Genomic DNA, 19,142 nt, shown 5'->3' on the forward strand with positions numbered 1-19,142 from the left:
AAGCACGCGCTGAATCAAACTTGCATGCTTCATAGAAAGTGCCGTCACAAGTCAACACACATCACACAGCATGGTATGCGCTCCTGGTGGTTCATGGACTTGAAACACAAACCACTAACATCTACAGGCTCGTAACGCAGAAAAGGCGCAAAGTACGCTTTTCAGATGGAGGGCGCAGCAAGCGGCAGACTTGGGCATTCTCGACACAACCCGCACACGGCGACCAAAGGCCATATCGCAACAAGAATCTGTACCGACATGTGAACGCTGGCGTGGGCAGGTGCTCAAGGAGATCTCGCGCAAAGTATCCAAGATCCAGGATCTCTCGCTCTCAGACTTCCAAATCCGCGACCTTAACGACGAACTCAACAAGCTCTTCAAAGAAAAATGGCAATGGGAAATGCGCATCCGCGAACTAGGTGGACCAAATTACATGAGAGGAGGTGGTCGAGTCGTTGATGAAGAAGGTCGTGAGATACAAGGAGGTGGAAAAGGTTACCGCTACTTCGGAAGAGCAAAAGAGTTGCCTGGTGTCAAAGAGCTGTTCGAAGCTGCAAAGGTCAAACCGCAGGAGGAAAAGGCCCTGGAGACACGCTCGGATCTACGCCACAAAGTCGACGCTTCTTACTACGGCTACAATCTTGATGAGGAGGATGGTACACTATTGGCCTACGAGGCACAGAAGGAGAAAGAGGCTCTTGAACATATCATGGAGGACCAGGACGCCGGAGATGCAGATTGGGAGCCTTTACCTGGAGATTCTGGAGACGGTGTCGCGTGGAACCTTCCGACCGCAGAAGAAGTTGAGGCCGAGCTCATTGAGAGAAGGAAACGGAAGTTGCTGGACAAGCTGTGAAGGCATGGCGGCAGTTCGCGCGACCTGCGCAACATGCTCCCGATCCAAGCAACATGCTCTAAAGAGGCCTACGTAGTCACTGACCTTCACACCATATTGGCTAGTCGCCCATGGGACACGCATCCGCTACGATACCCTCACACCAGCCACGAAGGATGAAATCGCTGGCCTAAGGACGGTCCGTCCGACTATCTGTTCTGGGCGATACTTCTGCTTCCAACTGCACTCGAATCCGATTCCTGTAGATAACGAAACCAAGGTCCTCTTAATCCTCAAGGGCCTCAAAAGTCATGCCTTCAATTCTACTTTATTTCCTTCCAAGCGGCCATCACACGTCCGCATGATGTGCCAGCCTACCTATAAAGAGTCTGTCCAGATCAATTCTTAAGCAGGCTTTCCTTTACCTTCACTCTGCAATGGTCCATCTGGGCCTCAGAGTAGTATACAGCCCAGATATCGAACTGGCGAGTTTTGCCTCTTCAGAGCGAGCGGGTTTGTGTGAGGTCAGAAGAAGTGAAGACCGAGAACAATCGTCCAAGTATAATAAATAAGTTAGCGTTCGGAAGATGCCTCTCCACGGTATGATTCCTTATCTTTGGCACAGTGCACGGTCCCTGTAGGTGACGACCGACGTCGCTCTCGCCCTGCTCGACCATCCACGCGGTGTACTCCGGACAGCGGTCGTAGCCGGGCGAGGGACGATTAGGAAACGGCACGGTATCTTCGAGTTGAGATCCTCCATGTTTGTTCGCAACGACGTAAAGCAAAAGATGTAGGAGGACGTCGAGCTCTGTATCGGGGGTCTCCGAGTTCCTCGAGATGGAGAACATAAGCCCGACCATCAGCAAACCCTCTTCTCTTCAGTATATAACCATCTGATAGAACATGTCTCGACTTCTTCAATTTACTCTGAATACGGCCTTCTCCAAGACACATTCATTACGAGCATCTACTACCTTCAAACCTTATCAACTCTGTCCTTACGCCACCATGGCTGTCAAGATTAACAACATCTCAGTACACAAGATCCAACCACCGAAAGGGTCCAAGATTGACTTCGGTGCTGAGATCAGGGGAGCAGACCTGGAGAATCTTTCAGGTAAGAAGTTTTAGTCGTGGCCCTCAAATACTCAAGCTAATGTTATGTTGCTCAACAGAGGAAGATTTCAAAATCATTAGAAATGCTTTGTACGAAAATAGTGTAGTTCTGTTCAAGAACCAACAGTCACTCTCTCCAAAGGCTCAGTTCGAGCTCACACAAAAGTTCGACCCATCTGCTGGCTCATATGGACATGGAAAGACGATCGACGCCAAAAGAAGTGTACTTCACCCTGACCTCAAGACAATCCCTCACCAACCTCAAGTCCAAGTGATTGGAAACGGCCCAGTTGCTGAGTTTGAGGGACTCAAGGACATTACACTCAAGCACCCTCACCACAAGACCTTCCACAAGACACCAATCAGCGAGGCTGACGACCGAGATGCAACACGATTCTACCGCTGGCACATCGATGCCGCATTGTATGATCTGTCTCCGCCTAAAGTTACCAGTCTCATGGCTGTCAAGGTTCCCAAGACCGAAACTCAGACCTTGAGATATGACGACGGAAGCAACGATGAGATGAAAGTGCCTCGCGGAAGCACTGCATTTGTGAGCTCATACCGCATGTACGATCTCCTCTCCGAAGCCGACAAGGAGTTTGCTAGAACCACAAAGGTTCAATACGCAGCACACCCCTACATCTGGATGTCGCCCGCAAGATCAAGGAGTGACGGTCTTGGGCTGGTCTCAGACGGACTCGAACTTCCTCGAGAAGAACTGCCACCTATCGACGAGTCAAAGATCAAGATCTTGCCCATGTGCTGGCGCAATCCAGTGACCGGACGTCTTGCTCTGCAAGTCCATCCTTCTGCGGTAGAGAAGCTTCACCTTGCCGATGGTACCGTCATCAGTGATCTGAAGGAAGTTCGAGACATTGTTCACAGGCTTCAAAGACCTGGAATTGCTCCCGAACTAGTGTATGCAGTCAATTGGGACGAGGGAGATCTTGCGCTGTTCAACAACGAAGGTGTGATTCACTCGGTCACAGGCTCCTTCCTGCCTGAGGAGGTTCGCATCTTCAGACAGTGCAACTTGGCGGCTTCTCAAGACCCCCTTGGCCCGGCGTGATACAAGCATACAACTCAGGGACATGAAATGATGAATAGATTTGCTTTCTTTATATACATTTCAAAATTGCAACGAGTTCTAGATTTGCCTATACGACTAGATCAAGACGACCCTGTGTTCACAGCCCTGAGAAGTTCTCTATTGGATGATAATAGAGTAGAAGTGAACAAATGTTGTCGAAAGCCATTCAACCCTCATGAGCTGCTATACATGATATGAATGTAGTAATTGATACATTTGCTGACCGCAAGATCTGCTAGAAAGATCGCAGACTGCATTGACAAAAAGAAAGCGATGCATGCTGGTTATTACTTTGGGTATACTCTAGCTAATTTTACCGAATGAATCATAAGTCTTTAGGATTTCTGCGCAGACTGTCTGCGTCGCATCAACTTCTCGGCATTCCTCTGCATGAATGACTCTCCTAGACTGCCACTGGTCTGTTGTTTGCTATAGCTCGGTCGAGAAAAGGAACCGTACAAAGAACCTTGGGCTGGTAGTTCTTCTGATACCTGGTCGTTGAATAGCAGCTGAGGATCTTCTCGCACAGAAGGCCTTGAGAAGCCTGGTGATATGGGCTGAGCTGAAGAAGAAGACGATGTTTCAAAACTCGCGATGGGGATGTTGAGGCTGGACGCATGGCTGGCTGGAGAGATATCCCTGTCGCTAGGGCTAGCCGGACTTGCCGCGCGCAAGGTGGATTCAGAGTCCAGACCCGAGTCAATATCTGCATCGATATCCTCTATTTGCGTCGTGTACATTTCTGAAGAGCCAGTGTTATCAAACTCCTCGTCCATAGAGAAGGGTGAAGCGAGCTCAAGGTCGTCCTGGGGGCTGGCCTTAGTTTGCAGAGGTTCTTGAGACACGCCGGTCCCGCGGGCAGCTGAGGCAAACCCGAGACTCAATCCACCAGGTTGACCACCAGTCTGGGGGCTCTGAGAATTGCTTGATTCAGCTGTGTCCAGCGACGGCGATTTTGGAGAGGTGGGTTCGCGTGTCTCTGCTCGTGTGGGCTGAGCGGGTGCTTGTATTTCAATGTGTTCAGCACCGAGTTCGTTGTCCGGACGATGATTCGTGTCTCTATCTGCGCTCGAGAGGATGTTATCACTTGGCGCAACCACCTCATCACCTACGATCAGTGACACACGCTTCTTGCTGGAGAGTCTTGGACCAGCCGAAGGTGACTTTAGAGCCGATACCAGGCTTCTTCCTTGATCTAAGCCAGATGAAGGAGTCCTTGGGCCCAAGCCCCGCCTGTGCGCTGAGGACTTGTTGTCACCGACGGGGTCAGTGTTGGCTCGCTGAAGAGCCTGGCGATCGGGTGAGATGGTGGTTGAGACAGCAGCATCGCTGAGGGCAGGAGCAGAAGGAGAGCGACCAGGACCAGAGGGTCTGTTCTCGAGTAATGGAAGATATGCAGGGGTGAAGAGACCTAGAAGCTCACTTTCCCGTTCATGGCTCTTTTCATTCGTGGCTCGTGCGTCTTGGTTGTTGTCAGCAGCATGTGCAGGCTGGTCAGCAGACGTGGTGGTAGGCGAGGCATTTCCAGAGGGTTTTATGGCAGGTGGGGGTTGAGATCGATAGCGGGTGCGCAACTCGCGCTCGTATAGCTTGAATTCCCTCTCTTTCTGAGCAATGAACTTGTGGATCTGATCGTCGAGCTGGCGGCGTTTCTGGTCGAGTTCTTTCACGAAGCCGTCTACATCGCCTTGAGCCTCGGCGACGACTTCCAGGCTTCTGCGTCGCGAAGCGTGGCGGCCCTCGGCAGGACGCGGACTCGGAGACTGGTTCTGAGGGGCGTCGGGAGTCGAATTGGGGGGTTGTGACAGGGTGTCTTTGTTGTCTTGATGGATGACTCGTTGAGCTTCAGCTTCGACATCAGGTTTGGCGTCAGCTTCTCCAGGCATGGGCAGCGATGCGGGGCCAGCCGCTAGGCAGTCGACAATGGTGCTCATATGCAGCTTTCAATTAAGGAGGCAGCTGCTCTGATCGGGAATCGTCAGTCCAATCGAGGCCGGACGGAGGGATTAGGCGAGCGGCGTCGAGTACCATGTGCTTCTGCGCCCTGAGAGCTCTGTGTACCTGGTGCGCGGGAAGGTGGGGGGTGACCACGAGGCTGTCAGAGCCGATGCGAAAATCAAGGCGCAAGCTTCAATTCAAGCTGGGTAGGACAGGACAAAGAATCGACCTGTCTCGAATTGCCATGGATATGTACAGGAATGCCATCTTCTCAGTTCATCCAGCTGCAGCCCTGGACGAGTAGAGTTGCTGATAAGAGCCGCACCCGAGCTAACCTTGAACGTACAATACATTGTCCTGATCGGGTCTGGACGCCTTCTCATTCGCGTGCGTCATTCTCGTTCGCGACCGACCCGCGAACCGGTGCATGCTTGCTCAGCCCTGACTATTTTGTTTGCATCAAGACTCTCGCCTCGCCTTGTGCACCGAGCAGCTTGCCGTCACCGTCGACTCTGGTGAACATGCTCCTCTAGTTTGTGAACTCTGTCGAACTTTTTTGTCGGCCGATCGTCTTTGGTTCATCGACTTTGCTAGTCATATTCTACAGAAGCGACTTCTTCTCCGAGGTTGGTCACGTATCCGCTGCTGCTGCTGTGAACGAGTGCGACGACCTTTTCTGCCCACGGCGTGCCGCTTGGCCACCCCAACATCTACCAGACCCTTCTTTTTTTCCCTGTCCTCCGCCTGCTCGCTGCCGACTTGCAACAAAACAATCTCCACTCCAAGCGATTCGTCGCACCCATGGAGGTCGAAGGAGATGACAGGACTGACATGTCCTTGCGGCGAGAGCGTGCCGTCATCGCAGCACAAGCCTGTCAAACTTGTCGGAGCCGGTAAGATCAGACAAATCACTCGCCATCTGTTGCTGTGCTTTACTAACTGCTTGCTTTGCGACTACTAGGAAATCGAAATGTGATGAGCAGAGGCCAAAGTGTGGCCTCTGTAGGCGCCTGAGTGTCGAGTGTGTCTACCGCGAACCTCAGCCTACAAAGTAAGTCTGGCTTAGAGTAGTCTGCGTGCCCATCGCTAAGCTGTGCCATGTGTAGAAAGGACAAGACCATGATTTATATTCTTCAGACTTTGCAACGGTTGGAAAATAAGTTCGATACCCTTTATGTGTCCAAACCATCCACGCCAGCAAGCAATACCGATTGGAACACCCCACAGACTGCATCACGTCCACCAGGAGTCAACGGCACCATGGCTGCTTCCGGATCCAACGAGTCTCACGTATCATCTGATAGCGAGATACGTCCAGGGCGTCGCATCGGATCTCAAACATCATTTCCCCCTGACATGCTGCGTACTTATCAACACCTGACTGTGGCTCACAAAGTCTTGCTGTGGCCATCAATTTACCTACATATTCTCAATTCTGGAATTGCCGTAGCTTCGGACCTACAATATGTGCTTCAAGAAGGAACACCTTGGTTTATCCACCTTGAGTTGCACAAGCATCCAAAGACACTTCCCTGGGATACCGACATGCGAACATACCCGATGCCCAGTAGTACAGGGGAGATGAGAGCTGGATTCATCGGCTTGACGCCAGAGAATGTGCGGAGAATGAGTGATGCATACTTCAGTACCTTCAACATCCTGTTTCCAATTCTCGACAGACAAATGTTTATCGAAGATATCCTCGAACCTGTTCTGAGAAACGGCTTCGCAGATTGTGATCCTCATGGCTGCCTTGTCCTTCTTGTCTTGGCTCTTGGCCAGACTGCCATCGATGGTGTTTACGGTTCTCCAATCAGCATCATTGAGGGTAATCCCAGTGGTTTACGTGGAGGCACATCTGAGAGACCACCTGGCTTGAATCTTTTCAACGAGGCCCGGAGACGCATGGGCTTCATCATGCATCAATGCACGCTTGAGAATGTGCAAATTCATCTGCTTGAATCGTAAGTAGTATGGTGTTTGGCGTTTTCATTGCTGACACAGTTCACAGTGCGTACTACGAAGCTTGCGCTCGACACATGGTAAGCAGGATTCTCACAAGACGATATACACAGTGCGATTGAACCTTTTGCGCAGGACTTTTGGCGAGCCACGGTTGCAGCATCAACTTCTTGTCAAATCCTTATCAAATGGTATGAAGATTTTCTGCATGCCAATGACACATGAGCTGACCATGTTCTAGCGAATCTATCGATTGGTCTACACCACGAGCAGACCTCATCAAACGCGCCTACTGGGCGTGTATGCTCAGCGAAGAGTAAGCCATGCCTCACGCGGGGTTAATACTGCTGATACTGACAATGAGTAGTATGTATCATCTTGAACTGGATCTCTCACAAACAGGAATTCATACTCTAGAGGATCAAGTGCCACTCCCTTACTTCCATGGCGCGGAAAGTAACTACGGCAGTCCCTCAGACGAAAAATCGCATTTCCAGTATCATTTCCTCGCAATGATAGCATTGCGCAGATTGGTGGCGCGTATCCACGAGTCAATACATTGCTGTGAGTGTCTGCTGGATAAACCGAGGATAGAAGCTCACTGTTTGCAGCATCTAACTCGTCGGCTGAGCTGTCGGAAGACTATGGTGGTCCGCCAGTTCATGTTATCAAGGAACTAGCTCGACAACTGGAATCGTGGCGCTCATTACTACCCCGACCTCTGCAATGGTCAGACAACGACAAGACAGAATTCCCCAACATGGGTTCGACAGGACGACAAGGCACAGACTCACTCTTCTCGATGGACCAAGGATCTGTTCCGATCAACCACCGAGACAATCTGGACATCATGACAGCACAACTGAGGACGCAATTCTACTATGCACGATTTATGATCTATCGGCCTTTTGTTTACAAGGCTTTGCACTTCCCTGAGCTGATGACGGAAGAGGACCAAATATGCTGCGCTCTGGCGATTCAATCGGCGTGTCTATGGCCACTGGTGCTTGCGCCGCCCAAGAACAAGAAGCGATTGGTGCCGCATCTGTTCACATGGACGCAGAACTTTGTGGGCATATTGCTTATACTGCGCATGACGACGGAGAATGAATGCTTGAAGAAGATATGCAATGAGAGAGTGAACCGAAAGGACCTGGAGCAGACGACAACGTTGATGTTGGAGTGGATCCAGGACATCAAACAAGTAGACGGAATCGCAGAATGGAGCTGGAAAATGCTTGGACCTCTGTACTCGAGGCATGGATGATAGGTTGAAGGGTGTTGAGGGAGAATATCAAGTAGCACCGACAATAAAAACAACAAAAGTGAAGGTACCTAGTACTTTGATCTCGTGAACAATGATGTACTCGTAGAGCCTAGACGTGGAACCTAGGAAGGGTCAACGCCAAGCAAAAGAGAGGCGGCATCCGAGGCCAAATCAAGGCAAGTCGTCGCGACAAATTATTATTGTCAGGCGATTGACAGACAACGCAATTGCAGACGTGACAAGCACCTAAAGAAAGAAAGAGGCGGACAAGAATGAGCACAAATTGAGGCAGCCATGGACTTGCCATGTTTCGAAGCCGTAGACGAGTGCCATCAGAAGGAGCGCTCCGGGTGCTGCGCCAGCTCGCATACATCTCATCTGGTACCGCATGCGGTGCCGCCGCCCTCGTAGCAGAAGAGCGCCGCCGCCAGACGAACCTCGTTTCCAAGATCGCCGAGAACTCGCGCCGCTTGAAACAACACCCCCGCTACCAGCATGCCCACGCCGCTCATCGCAGACTCGCCGACGATGCTTCCTACGACGACGCCACATCCCACCCCAATGAGGCGTCTATACCAGACGAAGACCTGGTTCCACAGGCAGAAACCTTCCGAAATTCTCTGCTACCATACGAGGTTGAGCGAGGATACGCCAAACTCAACGCACACCAACCACTCAACGACGATAAGAGCCAACCTACTCACAACCCTCGGCTGAAACAACAGACAGCCCACAAGTCAAAGGCTGACCTATCCTTCTTGACGACCGCTCTCAAATCCTATGGCCCGGCCAGCGCAGTGGCCAGGTTCAACAAGCGCTGCGACAGGCTTATTGACACTAACCAGAGAAATACTGCCTTCGGTCTTCTCAGAGCAGCCTTCGATCATTTTAAACAGGAGAGCATAATCATTGATGCACTTCAATATGCTGCCACTCGTCTATTCTATTCCTACCTAGCTGAGCAGAGCTTCAAGAACTGTCGCAAGCTGTTGGATCGTATGGAGCAGCAAGGATGGTCCATCACAAACTGTCTAGACAGCCTTGCACTTGCCTGTACCGAGCCTCTTCGCTCCACAGAGTTGGTTCAGTTGAACGAAAAATATGGTGACAGGTTTGCTTTTCCCCAAAGCACCTATCCTGCTTTGTGTGCAGCATACTCGACACGGAATCCCGAGTTCTGCGCCATGCTGTTTGCGAAACACATACCCAGGTCAGATCGCCTTTCAGTGCTCCCTTCATGTGAGTCTGCCTGGCCTGCCATAATCAACCACATGTGGTCTGTCACTCACAGTTACAATCTGGTCGACTCGCTTTTTGTCCACATGTGCAAATCAGTAGACCAACCGCCTCTTGCTCTCTACAATGCAATGATTCAAGTTTGTCTCCAATTTGGCAGAGTTGACCGAGCTCATGACCATCTCAATACCATTCAGCAGAGCAAACACATGCAACCGGACGTTATTACTTTTGGCCACTTTGTCTACAAGACTTCTTCGGATGCCGATTGGCCAGCCATAGACGTCTTGATGGCCATGCTGGTCCGAGCAGGAGAAACGGAAGCGACTCCAGAGAAACGTACTGATCTGTTTATCCCTGTCCTCAAGGCATATGCCAGGAGTCATCATCCCGAAGAAGTCTGGGCTTTCGCTTTCAAAGCTATCGACCAATATGGCGTTCTTCCCGATCCACGTATCTTGGACATCGGTCTTGGAAACCTCATCAGGATTGGCCGCTTGGGAATGATACAACCATGGGTCAAGAAAATGTCAACTTACGATCAAGGTGCACAGATCACCTCAAAAACAGCCTTGACCATGATGCGGCAGTTCTACTTCGACACCAGACCCTCTCATACCGTCTTGGTGTGGCTCTGCCGTCATCTGACGAATAACGTGCCAGAGTACTGGTCTCCTGGCATCCTTACTTTGTTACGTGAGGCTGTAGCATACGATATTCGAGGCTATCGAGAGAGCCAAGCTCACAGGAGGCGGCATGCAATGTATATGCTCGACATGTTGCAACAAGTCAACTTCGACTCGCCGAGCTTGCCAAAACCTCTCTCTTGGTATGAGTTACAGCAGCTTACAGAACGTGACCTGACTACCGCTCCACCTTTTGATACAAATATCAGTCCACAGAGTGCAATACACGATGAACCACGGGCGAAAACTCGGCCCGAGGATCTGAACGATCTGCAGCCATTAGAGGATGATGAGCCATCCGCGTATGATCTCCCAGATACTGCACTCTCTACAGCTACTCGGAAGAAATTATCAAACGAGCACGAGATGCTCATGGCTATGTCCAAAGGTCAGTACGCCCAAGTTCTGAATTTGTACGAAAGCAGTCTGGGACAGAGTGGCTTGCCTGCTTCATCGTATTCTCTCGAACTGGCGATGCAGGCCCGTACGAAGTTGCCAGACGATGCTGGAACGCTCGGTGACTATATCGACACGGCAAGTGAAGCTGGTATGGACACAATAGCGGCATTGATACCGCTTCTGAACCATCAGGTACAGAACGCTGTCGTAGGCTCGCGCATGCATATCAATGAGCTCTGCGAAACCGTACGATCTTTCTATGAGAACATGGTCAAGAATAATGTCGCCATCAGGCATCACCTCGCCACGTCAGCAGCAACGGTCCTGCTTCGAAACAACAAGGCGAACGACGCAATCCAGCTGCTCTCGCAGATCTACCATTCGAGATGGGCCGAAAAAGTGCCCTTTGATCTGCCGACCATGACTGTATTGCTACAAGCATACGTCCACGTGTCTCACAGCTCGGGCGTCGAGTGGGTCATCAAGGAGGTTCTTGCATGGGACTATCGCATTGACTACGGCTTCATGACCGTGTTACGAAATGCAAGAAGGACAGCCGAGAGACGAGCACAAGTCGGAGGTGATAAGGGCATGAATAATCTCAGACTGTCAAGAATGCTAGAGTATTACGCAGACGTCTGCAGAGCAAAGCAGAAGACACAAATCAAGCGCGCATCACGTTTTGGAAATCGTCTTGTCAAGGCCATGATCAGGCTTGCGAGACCGACATCAACAAGAGAACCCTGGCAGCGACGAGCAGAGCGTCACGGGCTTGATCCTGACATGTGGTCGCATCGTGGAACCATGTGGCGGGTCAAGTATCCCTACCACAAGAGAGTTCGACGACGAGGACGGAGACGGCCTTCACCTGTGGCCGAAGAAGGAATCGAGCAAGAGCAGGTCGAGAAAGAACAAAGTGAACTAGATTTGACATGGTAGGCGGCATGACATTGCATTAGCAGTTCCTTCCTGGAGAAATGGCGTTATCAAGGCGTGGAAAAAAGGCATCTCACGAGCCTGCGGGGTTGTACATATATCTGGAGCATTTGGACACCATTTTTGGTCACTTGTAGAAATTCTTCTGTACTTATATGAATGAACTGTATAAAGAACATTTGAAACTGCTTTTTTGGTATTCGTAGTCGTCAAAAAACTTTCGATGACATGGCTTTGAAGGTATTATGCTAGTCCAGTCCCTCTATCTCTCGACTGTAATGCACAGCTTTTCGACCCCTATATGGTTCGCTGCCTTTCTTTGGGTTCTGCACGTACTGGGTATGTGCTACCTCGGCTTGTCTCCGCTTGACATACTCTCGCAGATATGCATTGCCACTTCATCCCTTCTCAGTTGCCGTCCACCGCTCAGTCCTCATCCCAGTTGGGGTTGGGGCCTGGTGGCTTGGGGCCACCTGCCTGGCGGGCAACAATGATCTGGTCGACACTAAGGACTGTTCTAGCAGACTCAGTAGCGAGCTTGATAGCCCATTGCTTGGTGACCATGAGGTCAAGAATGCCCTCATCTTGAGCGTCAAGCACACCATCGCCGTTGTTGTTCTCAATGTCAACACCAGCACTGCAGACGCTGCTGTCCTTTGACGACTTTGCGCTGTGTGCAGTGTAGAGGGAAGCAAGGATCTCAGTGGCGTCGAGACCGGCGCTCTCGGCCAAGAGACGGGGCACCACCTCGAATGCCTCTGCGTATTTGCGGATGGCGTATTGTGAGAGACCCGAGGTCTTGTCTGCAAAGGCGGAAATGCGCTCGACGAGCTGCATCTCGGCGGCTCCGGCACCGGGGACGAGACGGGCGTCTCTGGTGATGGCCTTGACGACGTTGACACCGTCGTCGACGGCGCGCTCTACGTCTTCAAGGTGGTTCTGGGTGGCGCCACGGAGGACGAGGGTGGCAGTGCGGGTGGTGTCGTTCTCCTGGCGGAAGACGGTGACGCGATCTCCACCAATCTCGATTGTCTCGACGATGTCGACGGAACCCATCTCGTCGGGCATAGGGGCACCAAGACGAGCAAGAGGAGTGGCGCCAACGACTCTGCAGAGGCGGCGGAGCTCGAACTTGGACATGATCTTGATGACAAGGATACCGTAACGGTTGAGGTAGTGCATGGGCAGCTCACCGACGGTGCTTCCAGCAACAACAACGCGGACACCCGAATCGTGCAGCTCCTTGATGGCCTGGTCGATTTGTGATTCCTCGCCCTTGGTGAAGTCGAGCATCTCCTGGGCATTCTTGAGCAGCACAGTGCCCTTGGTCTCGGTCTGTGCAATGTCGATAGGGCAGCTGAAGACACCGACCTTTGCCTTTTGAACGTTCTTGACGGTGCCTTCGGGCTCACGGCCAAAGACCATACCCTTCACGACACGCGACTGCTCAATCGAGCCACCCATGATCTTGACGACACGGACATTGTCCACGTTGAAGTTGAAGGTGTTCTTGGGCAGGACGGCAAGGACAGCTTCGGCGACCAGGTTGGCCAGAACCTCCTCGTGGCCGGATTGTTTGGCAGCGATGACGGTACGAAGAGCCTTGGACAGCTCCTCCTGGTCGCGCAAGTCCTTGACACGGTCGACCTCGAGTTCCTCCAGCACTCTCAGGGCCTCCTGACCAGCACGCTCGTAACCGACGACAATGTCACTGGTCTTGAGACCCATGCGCAACAACTCCTCAGCCTTCTTGAGCAATTCTCCAGCCAGCACAATAACCATGTTTGTAGCGTCGCCCATCTCGGCCTCTTGCTGTTGACTAGCCATGACCAGTAGCTTAGCAGCGGGGTGCACGACTTCGAGCTCCCTGAGGATAGTGGCGGCGTCCGAGGTGAGGATCATCTTTTGCAGGTGGTTGATGACAATCTTGTTGCGTCCATAGGGGCCTAGCGATGTAGCCACGGTATCTGAGATGGTTCGACATGCGTCAATGTTGCGCACGACTGCGCCGTCTTCGGCATCGTAGCTGGTTGCGTGTTAGTCGTCTGCTTCTACTTGTTAAGCTCCATCGTTGGTGAGCTCTGCCATCATCGTGGTGCTTGACATGGCTGAATGGGCGACGCTGGACTCACTTTTGGTATCCGGCCTTGAACAGGCCGCTGTTGGGCGCATTCGGTATTGAGAGCGACATTGTGGTGTGTGCAAGTGGTTGGCAAACAAATAATTATGCTTCCCTGGCCCTGATCTTGAAAACATACGCCGCACTCCCGTCGACCCTCCGCGCCAAGATGTTCTCCCGCTGCAGTTGCAGCTGCTCTCCGACCTCCTCTACCACTTCATTTTCCATTGCTTGTTTTCACTTCCAGTACTTATTTTCACGCACCTTTCTCATCGATCATTGTTCTTGTCGTCGCCTCTATGTGCCTGTCAAATCTGTGACTTCATGTCTTCCTCGTACAACTTCGTAGAACAACATGCAATCTATGTCGACTGCAGATAGACATCTTCAACGGAGCCTGTAGAATAGAGATTCTCTTATGAAAGTCCCTCTATTTCTCAAAAAAAAAACAATACAGATCTGGAGCTGTCGAGATACTCTTCTCATTTGCCTGCTACACTGCTTGCGTGTTCTGCTACTCATCCTATCACGAGTTGTGCCAAACAATGTAGATGAAATGTTGAAAGCTGATGTGTTTAAAAAGACAAGTAATAAACGAAAACAACGATGATAGCCAAAGAAGAAAGATCAAAAGTGTAAAGGGGTATTGCGCCTCTCTGGCTGCAGCCTCTGCTGCTGACCACTGCCGCCGTTCATCTCCTGCTGACATGCCTGCTATGCTTCAGCGGCTCTCGACAATTAAACATATGAAAACAGAATCTCGTCCGCACACAGGTATGAAGAGAAAAAGAAAAACCTGGTGCCCTCCACTCTTACCCAACAACTTCCACCGATCAATTATCCTCCGGAACACGTCAAGAAAAAAAAAAGGAGAAACGAAAATTATTCTTCTTCCACAGCGTAATCTCCCCCAGTCCCGCCAGGGAGGGCTTTCTTACTTTTGTACAGTGGGTGAGCTGCGCCTCACCCTGCACATCATCCAACGTCCTGCGCCATCCAACGCCTTTGACATATGCTCTTTTTTTTTTTTTGGCTTTGTGTTGTATTCTTGGTCGTTGCTTTACAGTGCCACGTCGAGCACTAGGCTGACATCACTGACTTGTGATCCTGCAAGATCTTCCAGCACCGGGATAAGGTCCAGAAGTTCGTTGTCATGAGCGTCCGAGAACCAACTGCTGATGGGCACGGCGTGCTGAGGATGGAAAATGTACGAGGTAGGTGAGTTGTCAATGATGATAGTTTCCTTGAGGTCGCGGCCAACTTGCGAGAGATCCTTGACGTAGTTGCCCTGGTGGTTGTAGCAGCTCTCGCGGAACAATCTGTGATGTACCACGCCATGAATGTCTAGTTGGTCGAGAAGCGGATCACCATACTACAAAAGAGTCAGTTTCACGCTCGTGAAGCAAACCCAGCACAAGTGCAACATACCTTCGAAACCGAAGCGGTGAACACGACGACCTCATACAGCTCTCCCACCCTCTTCATGAATGCGTCGACACCTGGTCTTTTGATAACATAGACATTATGGTATGTCCCTTCTATTTCCACAGGGATAGTAAAGTCTGCTTGGTGTAAAATCTGTTTTACGTACGGTCAGCATTTAATGTCTATGGTTCTCAAGTTGGCAGACTAACCTTGAAACTGCTGTGAACAAGAGTCTCATCCAGATCCAGGATTAGGCATTTCCTGCCCTTGTGTTCCGGTCTCACAGATGGCAACAACCACTTCTGGGGCTCGGGACTAGGTACCAACGAAGTATCTTGGCTGGCCGTGTAGGGGTGGGCCACCTGTGCCTGGCGCTCAACCAATGGTGGGGGAGGAGGTAGATCGACGCGCGAGCCAGACTCACGGCGGGCAGAGACATGAGTTTCATCCTCAGATGTACCAGCTACGTCGTTGGCCGAGAGAGGTAACGAAGGGCCAACATCAGTCATTTCAATGTCCGTGTCCCTAGCCTGTTGTTCCGGAGTCCGGTCGGCAATCACAAGATCTTCGTCTGCAGTCGTCGCAATAGGAGTAGGGGCTTGAACAATGACATCAGGTTGAGTGAGGTAGGGTGCATCCGAAGAGGCCTGCGTTTGCGGATCTTGGCCATGTGTCGAACCAGTGATAGGCATTCCAGACGCTATTTGAGGCGCAGAAACACCTTCGGATCTGGGCTCGGGCTGATTTTGAGCAGCCGAAGACATCTTTTCACTCTCCGCATTGGCTGAGGTACCGCTTGGTTCGGCAGGATAAGGGTTGGTAGCCGGCTTCTCGTCGATAGTATCCACTGATTGCATTGTCGGGTTGGAGTTGATTGATGGTTGTTGGTCCACCTGAGAGGGTTGCGCAGGCACCGACTGGCGAGAAGGCACATCTTGTTCACCATCTTGAGCATCGTCCGAGGAGCCACAGCAGTTCAAGAACGACAGGAACTTGGATTTCTTTTTCGGACGGGCAGCATTAGACTGAGTGGTGGCTCCGGAGAGCGGACGGGTGGGTTTTTCGCTCATTGAAGCGCGGGCACGGTGAGATCGTTTGCTGCTTGCGTTGCTTCCGGCACGGGCACGTGGGCGCAGACTACGTTTTGAGCGACGAGGTGCGACGACGGGCTGGGTTGGAGCGGTAGGAGACGAATGGTCAGGATTGTCGAGTGAAGATGGCGAGGGTATGGCAGTGGTTTCACTGTTTGTGGTTTCGGCTGCGGTACGGAGGGAGTCGGGGGCTTGAAGTAAGGTCTGTCGAGGTTCGGCCATAACTGCATACGTCAGAATGGGCGTGCAGGCACATGCATGATGCGGATGGTGTATGGCATACACAGGAGTAATTAATCTATCGTAACTTCTTGATGCGCAAAGGCATGTAACAGTGGTTGGTGAGGATAAAGAACGTCGAGTCGTGTGGGTGGTGGTATCTTGAGTGAAAGAGTGACTTGGCGGACGGCAGAGCAGGAGCAGAGATGCAGGCGCTTAAACACTCGACGAGACTCGGGGCAGAGCGGTGTCGTCCAGCAGAGTCGGGCGCGGCGGCGTCGACGAGGTTCGGACGGGCAGAGCGGAGCGGGGCGAGGCAAGCGGATCAAGTCGCCGTGGTCGTCGTGCAGTCGCAGATCAAGGTCGAAGATGGACGACGACGCTGTATGTTTGGAAGATGATGGCTGGTGCCAAGGCAGCTGGGCCGTGCGTCCCGCGTCCGCAGACTAATCTCAACTGAATAATAAGGTCAATTTACTTTGGCCTTCCGCTCAGCACGGCTGCTTGTGCTTCGGTGCTACGCTACGCGACCCTTGTCGCCCTGTGCCATCTAATACCTGGGCCAATCCATGCGCGTTCCTGCAGCTGTTCTCCTGATCTGCCTGGGCTCCTGCCACCTGCTTTCCCACCAGCCATCATGTCGTGATCAGAGATTTGCTTTGCTGCAACCAGTCACCAGTGATGGCTGTAAACAAACCCCGCCATCAAAGCTTGACCCCAATTCTCTTTAATTGCTGTGCCCGTTTGGCCCCAGCAACGCCTGCTCTTCTTCCAAACACCGCTCCAGCCGTCAAGCCGCAACCTGCTCCACATTAGCTCTATCACTTCTTTCGTCATCTCAGCTTTGCTTACCTCCAGGATAGTTCGCATAAAACAGTCCGCCGACTATTTCTCCTGCTGCAAACAGTCCCTCGATCCTGCTTCCATCATTTCTCACCACATTTGCTGTAGTAGGCTCAACTGCCAGTCCTCCAAACGAAAAGGTTATACCCGAAGTTACTCGAACGGCGGTGAAAGGCCCTTTTACAACAGGTAACGCCCAGTTTGATTTGGGCAGCTCCAACGCCATCCGAGATGACTGCGTCGAAAGTCCGTCCTTGATCGATGGGTCAAGCTTCGCATCAGGATACTCTTCGCGGTGTGCACGCACCGCTGCGTTGTAGTCGTTGATCGTACGCACGAATTGCTGTGGCTCTTGCAATCCCTCTTCCATGAGCTTCTGTGCCAACTCTTCAAGGTTCTCTGCTCGAATCTTGCGAACAATGTCGTCACGATACTCTTCCTCTCGCAACCAACCAACGGCGTCTGCGTCCCAAACCTGGAAAGCTAGTGCTTCTGGTTGCTCGAGAATTGCTCTTCCAAATTTGGCATATGTGTAACTGAGTCTACAGTTAGTATGATTCTTGTGTACGGATGGTACTCATAGCAGTCAAGCAACCACCTGGTGTCAGAATCTTCTGACGCTGGTCGTCCAATGTTATATGCAGCTTTGCCTTACGTACTTCCTAAGGTCAAAGCCTTCGTCGACAAACCGTTGACCGTGGATATTGAGCATGAGCCCAAGCGGATATCCACTCTTGGTAAACTCATTGGTTTTGTCTCTGTCACCGCCATCCGGAGACGAATTTGCGTCCCAGCTAACGCTGTGGCAACCTGTGTGGCTGTAATCGCCAGCTTTCTTTGCGTCTAGATTCAGAGCTGCCAAAAGCATGTCGCCTGTGTTGTAGGGTGTGCCACGCACATGGGCGTATCTCCAATTCGCTCCCATAAAGGTCTCTCTGAGTTGCTGATTTGCTTCAAATCCACCAGCGCACAGAATGACGCTGGGAGCATATAGCTCAGATGTAGAATCTGCGTTGTTTGGATCTGAAACTCTCACTCCAGCTATACTTTCTCCGTTAAGACGCAAGCTTTCGACCTTTGTGTCAAACAAGGTAACGACGCCCTTTGCAGCGACAGCATCAGACAAGTTTTTGATCAGGCCTTTGCCGCCGTCCTTAACAGTAAGTGCTAGACCGCCCCAAAACTTCCATCTCCCTTGTACTTCATAGGCTTGACGTCGGAAACTGAGCCACCAGTCCACATTTCCATGCTCCTTGAGCCAGCGCACCGCATCCAGACTGTCCTTGACAAGCACAGCCCCTAGTCCTTTGTCGCTGCGACCTCCTGTCACACGTTGCAAGTCGTGTTGAAAGTCTTCGGTGGTGTAAGGTGCTAGATCAATCTTATCGTTCAACTCCGGCGGTACGTTGGATACCAATGGTAGTAGAGATGACAGTCCGTCGTGAGCAGTACGATATGCACCAGCTGTAAAGTAGCCATTGCCTCCTCTCCATTCACGTGGTGCCTTCTCGACTATGACAATGCGCAGTTCAGGGTTGGAGACTTTGGCTGAGAGAGCTGCCGTCAGTCCAGCCGCGCCAGATCCGACGACGATAACATCGTAGTGGTTTGCTTCGGGCATCATTTTAAAAGATTTCAGTAGAGCCTAAGATCTTGTGTCGGAAGAATATACATTGTCATCTTGGTTATGCCACGGCATTGACGTGCTTCCCTCGGTAGACCCTTCGGGGAGAACTGCGAAGGCATGTCGATCCTTCCATGTACGACCTCCCTGAAGACAGTCACAGTGTAGCTATGTAAAGGCACAATATTCTTCGAAAATATGTTGTCTCCACAGAGAGAACAGCATCAAAGGCTATCTCTATGGTCAAACTCATGTTTGGATTGCAACTGTGCATTGCGATAGCTTAAGATGACTCTTGTACTTCGAATGCAGGAGTGATTCCTAGTAGCGAGATTGTGGCTCTCTACCAC

At 51.5% G+C, this 19,142-nt stretch overlaps 8 protein-coding genes across 8 annotated transcripts; 4 read left to right on the forward strand and 4 right to left on the reverse strand.

Annotated features, from left to right (window-relative positions):
• Positions 1-70: 70 nt before the first annotated feature.
• On the forward strand, positions 71-856 carry M437DRAFT_62901 (Isy1-like splicing factor; the record flags this gene model as incomplete). The annotated part of the gene is made up of 2 exons (XM_041024173.1): positions 71-73; positions 128-856. The coding sequence occupies 2 exons, from the start codon at positions 71-73 to the stop codon at positions 854-856; spliced, it is 732 nt and encodes a 243-aa protein (XP_040883749.1).
• A 990-nt stretch (positions 857-1,846) lies between these two features.
• On the forward strand, positions 1,847-3,026 carry M437DRAFT_40316 (Clavaminate synthase-like protein; the record flags this gene model as incomplete). The annotated part of the gene is made up of 2 exons (XM_041020175.1): positions 1,847-1,955; positions 2,014-3,026. 2 exons carry the CDS (start codon positions 1,847-1,849, stop codon positions 3,024-3,026), a joined length of 1,122 nt encoding a protein of 373 aa, XP_040883750.1.
• Positions 3,027-3,382: 356 nt separating this feature from the next.
• On the reverse strand, positions 3,383-4,981 carry M437DRAFT_81207 (uncharacterized protein; the record flags this gene model as incomplete). Its single annotated transcript, XM_041027510.1, has 1 exon — positions 3,383-4,981. The coding sequence occupies one exon, from the start codon at positions 4,979-4,981 to the stop codon at positions 3,383-3,385; it is 1,599 nt and encodes a 532-aa protein (XP_040883751.1).
• An 835-nt stretch (positions 4,982-5,816) lies between these two features.
• M437DRAFT_40207 (uncharacterized protein) lies at positions 5,817-8,214 on the forward strand (the record flags this gene model as incomplete). Its single annotated transcript, XM_041020146.1, has 8 exons — positions 5,817-5,878; positions 5,947-6,036; positions 6,092-6,949; positions 6,997-7,027; positions 7,083-7,138; positions 7,189-7,263; positions 7,315-7,517; positions 7,559-8,214. 8 exons carry the CDS (start codon positions 5,817-5,819, stop codon positions 8,212-8,214), a joined length of 2,031 nt encoding a protein of 676 aa, XP_040883752.1.
• Positions 8,215-8,519: 305 nt separating this feature from the next.
• M437DRAFT_38779 (uncharacterized protein) lies at positions 8,520-11,474 on the forward strand (the record flags this gene model as incomplete). Its single annotated transcript, XM_041019896.1, has 1 exon — positions 8,520-11,474. One exon carries the CDS (start codon positions 8,520-8,522, stop codon positions 11,472-11,474), a length of 2,955 nt encoding a protein of 984 aa, XP_040883753.1.
• Positions 11,475-11,897: 423 nt separating this feature from the next.
• Positions 11,898-13,662, reverse strand: M437DRAFT_40155 (T-complex protein 1; the record flags this gene model as incomplete). The annotated part of the gene is made up of 2 exons (XM_041020137.1): positions 11,898-13,497; positions 13,604-13,662. The coding sequence occupies 2 exons, from the start codon at positions 13,660-13,662 to the stop codon at positions 11,898-11,900; spliced, it is 1,659 nt and encodes a 552-aa protein (XP_040883754.1).
• Positions 13,663-14,650: 988 nt separating this feature from the next.
• M437DRAFT_38818 (NIF-domain-containing protein) lies at positions 14,651-15,524 on the reverse strand (the record flags this gene model as incomplete). Its single annotated transcript, XM_041019901.1, has 3 exons — positions 14,651-14,962; positions 15,019-15,155; positions 15,221-15,524. 3 exons carry the CDS (start codon positions 15,522-15,524, stop codon positions 14,651-14,653), a joined length of 753 nt encoding a protein of 250 aa, XP_040883755.1.
• Positions 15,525-17,029: 1,505 nt separating this feature from the next.
• Positions 17,030-18,789, reverse strand: M437DRAFT_72270 (FAD/NAD(P)-binding domain-containing protein; the record flags this gene model as incomplete). Its single annotated transcript, XM_041025824.1, has 3 exons — positions 17,030-17,127; positions 17,178-17,704; positions 17,828-18,789. 3 exons carry the CDS (start codon positions 18,787-18,789, stop codon positions 17,030-17,032), a joined length of 1,587 nt encoding a protein of 528 aa, XP_040883756.1.
• Positions 18,790-19,142: the final 353 nt, after the last annotated feature.

Source organism: Aureobasidium melanogenum (assembly GCF_000721775.1).
Source record: "Aureobasidium melanogenum CBS 110374 unplaced genomic scaffold scaffold_2, whole genome shotgun sequence".
Classification (NCBI taxonomy): domain Eukaryota; kingdom Fungi; phylum Ascomycota; class Dothideomycetes; order Dothideales; family Saccotheciaceae; genus Aureobasidium; species Aureobasidium melanogenum.